The 3,675-nt window shown below is 36.2% G+C and overlaps 1 protein-coding gene across 1 annotated transcript; it reads left to right on the top strand.

The window, feature by feature from the left end:
* Positions 1–1,368: 1,368 nt before the first annotated feature.
* Positions 1,369–2,292, top strand: LOC129962989 (uncharacterized). Its single transcript, XM_056076992.1, has 2 exons — positions 1,369–1,721; positions 1,869–2,292. Exons 1-2 carry the CDS (start codon positions 1,369–1,371, stop codon positions 2,290–2,292), a joined length of 777 nt encoding a protein of 258 aa, XP_055932967.1.
* The last annotated feature ends 1,383 nt before the right edge of the window (positions 2,293–3,675 follow it).

Genomic DNA, 3,675 nt, shown 5'->3' with positions numbered 1-3,675 from the left:
GAATTATCTAGTGGGAAGGGAAGGAATTATCTAGTGGGAAGCTGGCTTGGCAAGTGTTGGCAGAAACCTATGAGGATAAAGGTATCACAAGAAAGGTCTCAATAATAAAGGAACTGGTTAACACTCGCTGTACAGACTGTAAAGAATTGTCTGATTATTTGCATAGGGCTATCTCAGCATATCAGCAGCTGAAATCTACAGGCATTAAGCCTGATGAGGAGTTAATTGCTGGGATAATTCTAGCAAACTTACCTGATAGATTTGAGCCACTCATTATGGCATTAAAGAATTGTGGTGAGGAAATTACTGTGAATAATGTAAGAAATAGATTATTAGCTGAAGATGTAAAGCCCCAAGTAGAAGCTAATAGGGAAAAGGCTTTTGTTAATGAAAAGTATAAGAAATTTTTTAAGGGTAAATATTTTAAATGTCACCTATATGGGCACAAAAGCTCAGATTGTTCTAAGGCTACATATAATGAAAGGAAATCTGAGAAAAAAAAGATTTTAAGACAAAACAACCAAAGAGGGAGGAAGCTTACATGTTATGTTAGCGGCTCTAATCCAAATACTAATGTTTGGTTTATGGATACTTGTGCTTCGTATCACATGACTCCACACAAGGAATTAATTGATGACTATACTAAGCCTAATGTAAAATTAATTAAAACTGGGAGTTCAGTGATAGAAGTTGAGGGCGTTGGTAATGTAACTTTCCTCTTGTCTCGAAATGGAGAGAAAGTGCATGTAACTTTTAGTAATGTCTTGCATGTACCCAAATTAACAGCTAATTTATTGTCCATTAAGTATTTAAATACAACTTTTGGAATGGTTAGCACGTTTACTGGAGAAAGGTGTTTGGTCTATAAAAACAAGCATTTAGTTGCTAGTGGGACAGGTGTCGGTGACAATTTATATTCACTAGATATAAGTAGTGAGTGGGCCTTGATAACTCACAATATTTCAAATGATTTATTGCATAAAAGAGTAGGTCACTTAAGTAAAGTGGGAATGACAAAGCTGAAGGATATGGTCGAAGGCTTTACTTTTAATGGAGAATTGCCTGATTGTACTTCCTGTATCAAGGGCAAGATGCATAAGCTGAGGTTTTCTAAGGGAAAGGCTAAACGTGCCAAAGAAATATTGGGTATTGTGCATACAGATATATGTGGGCCAATGAATGTCGCATCAATTGGTGGTTCTCAATATTTTGTTTCTTTCATTGATGACTTTCGTCTATTTTTTAAAACATAAATCAGAAGTGTTTGAGAAATTTAGAATATTTCAGTCACATGTTGAGAAACAAACTGGCAGGTCAATTAAGGTATTTCGTTCAGATAATGGAACAGAATACATAAATAATGAGATGATGAAATGTCTAGAATTGAAAGGGATTCAGCATCAAAAATCTATTCCATATACACCTGAGCAAATGGGGGTAGGTGAGAGGAATAATGGAACTCTTGTAGAACGTGCAAGATCCATGTTAACTGATGCTCATCTTGATAAAAAATATTGGGCAGAAGCTGTTCAAACTGCTAATCATTGTAAAAATGTTTCCTCTACAGTGGCAGTTACAGGTATGACTCCTTATGAAAAATGGAGTGGAGATAAACCAAACTTGGAGTACTTAAGAGTTTTTGGGTGTCGTGCATTTGTTCATATCCCTAAAGAAAAGCGAACAAAATGGGATGCTAAGGCAAGGGAAATGATGTTTATAGGGTATTGCCAAAACAGGAAAGGTTATCGTTTGACAGATCCTGTAACTAATGAAATAATAAATGCACGAGATGTACATTTTTTAGAAAATCAAATGTATAATCTAATGAATGATGGTAAGCCTAAATTTTATGATGACTCTTTATTCAGTGGGAGTATATCTAATTCTTCAGACAATGAGACTAATAATGATTCCAATAATGAAACAGAAAGTTTAAGAAATGATAATGCTGAAACTGATTTGCCAGATAATGTTGTTCCTCATAGTGATGATGCTATTGATAATAACACAAATATAGACAATTCAGTTGATAATTCTCTGCCTGTATTGACTCTTCCATACAGAGAGACAAAAATTCCAAATCGTTATCAGGATTTCGATATGAATGGTATGCCAGATTTGCAAATGCCCAATTTAAATCGTATGTGTTATGTAAAAGCTTTGGCAGCAATGATAAATGATTGTTATCTAGAACCTAAAACAATTGAAGAGTCATTGAATGGTCCTGATGGGAATCATTGGAGAGACTCTATAACTGAAACTATATTGGGTCATATCAAAAATAAAACATGAGAAATTGTAGACCAACCTAATAATAAAAACATTGTAAACTGTAAATGGGTGTTTAAAATTAAGAAAAACTCCAAGGGCGAGATTGAAAGGTATAAAAGTCGGTTGGTAGCTAAGGGCTTCTCACAGGTTGAGGGGATAGATTATAATGAAACATTCTCACCAGTTGTTTGTTATGTTACATTAAGAGTTTTGTTAGCATATGCAGCTATTTATGATCGGGAAATTGATCAAATGGATGCAGTTATGGCTTTTGTGCAAGGAACCTTAGATGAGGAAATTTATATGAAAATACCGGAGGGTTTTAATAAATACTATGGAAAAAATCATGAAAAGAAGGTTCTAAAATTAAATAAAGCATTAGATGGCTTAAAACAAAGTGGCAGGCTTTGGTATCAAACTTTGGAAAAGGGTTTGGTTGAAATGGGATTGAGACAAAGTTCTTTTGATAGTTGTGCCTTTATTAAAAGAGATCAAAATGATCTGTTGTTGTTTATAATGGCACTTGCCATGAACAAGCTCACTGACGAAGTCAGCGATTTTAAGCCAAAGGAGCGTCTCTTGTTTTAATTGCGCCAACAAGGGTCAAGAGTAGGTCTTAGCTACTCACGTATCACATTCGCTTGCACAACCCCTTTTTACAGGGGGGCACATTCACACATCTCACACATAGAACAGATGAAGAACAACCATGCCCGAACCGGGACTCGAACCCAGGACGCCCAGATCACGGGGAAGACGTGCTACCCCTATGCCAGGACGCCGGCTGAAAATGATCTAGTTATAGTAACCATTTATGTTGATGATTTGCTAATGTTTAGCAATTCTGTAAAGCTTAAAAACTGGGTTAAAGATGAACTTAAGAGGAGATTTGAAATGAAAGATTTAGGTACTGCAAATTATTGCTTAGGAATTAAAATTGAACGTGATAGGAAAAATGGGTCTATTAGCCTGAATCAAACTCAGTATTTAGAGAGTATGCTTCGCAAGTACTGCATGCATGAGTCACATCCTGTCGCAACACCTCTGGACTGTAACAGTTCATTAAATAAATTTACAAATAGTAATGTGGATATGAGAAAAATTCCATTTCAAGCGGCAGTTGGAAGCCTACTATATGCTGCTCAGGCAACTCGGTCAGATATAAGTTTTGCAGTGAATTTAATGTGCCAGTTTTGCAACAGTCCTAGCAAAACACACTGGATTGCTATAAAGCGTATCATGAGATACCTTAGAGGGACCACAGGAGCCACGCTCAGCTATACTAAAGACCATGGTGATAACGTTGTCGGATACTGTGACTCCAATTATGGAGGTGACGTAGCAGATAGAAGATCTACTAGTGGGTATGTTTTCATGATAGGTGGTGGAGCTGTGTCATGGTCT

Source organism: Argiope bruennichi, chromosome 3 (assembly GCF_947563725.1).
Source record: "Argiope bruennichi chromosome 3, qqArgBrue1.1, whole genome shotgun sequence".
In the NCBI taxonomy this organism is placed as follows: domain Eukaryota; kingdom Metazoa; phylum Arthropoda; class Arachnida; order Araneae; family Araneidae; genus Argiope; species Argiope bruennichi.
Note: the sequence above shows the minus strand (reverse complement) of the source record. Positions and strands in the feature narration are given on the sequence as shown.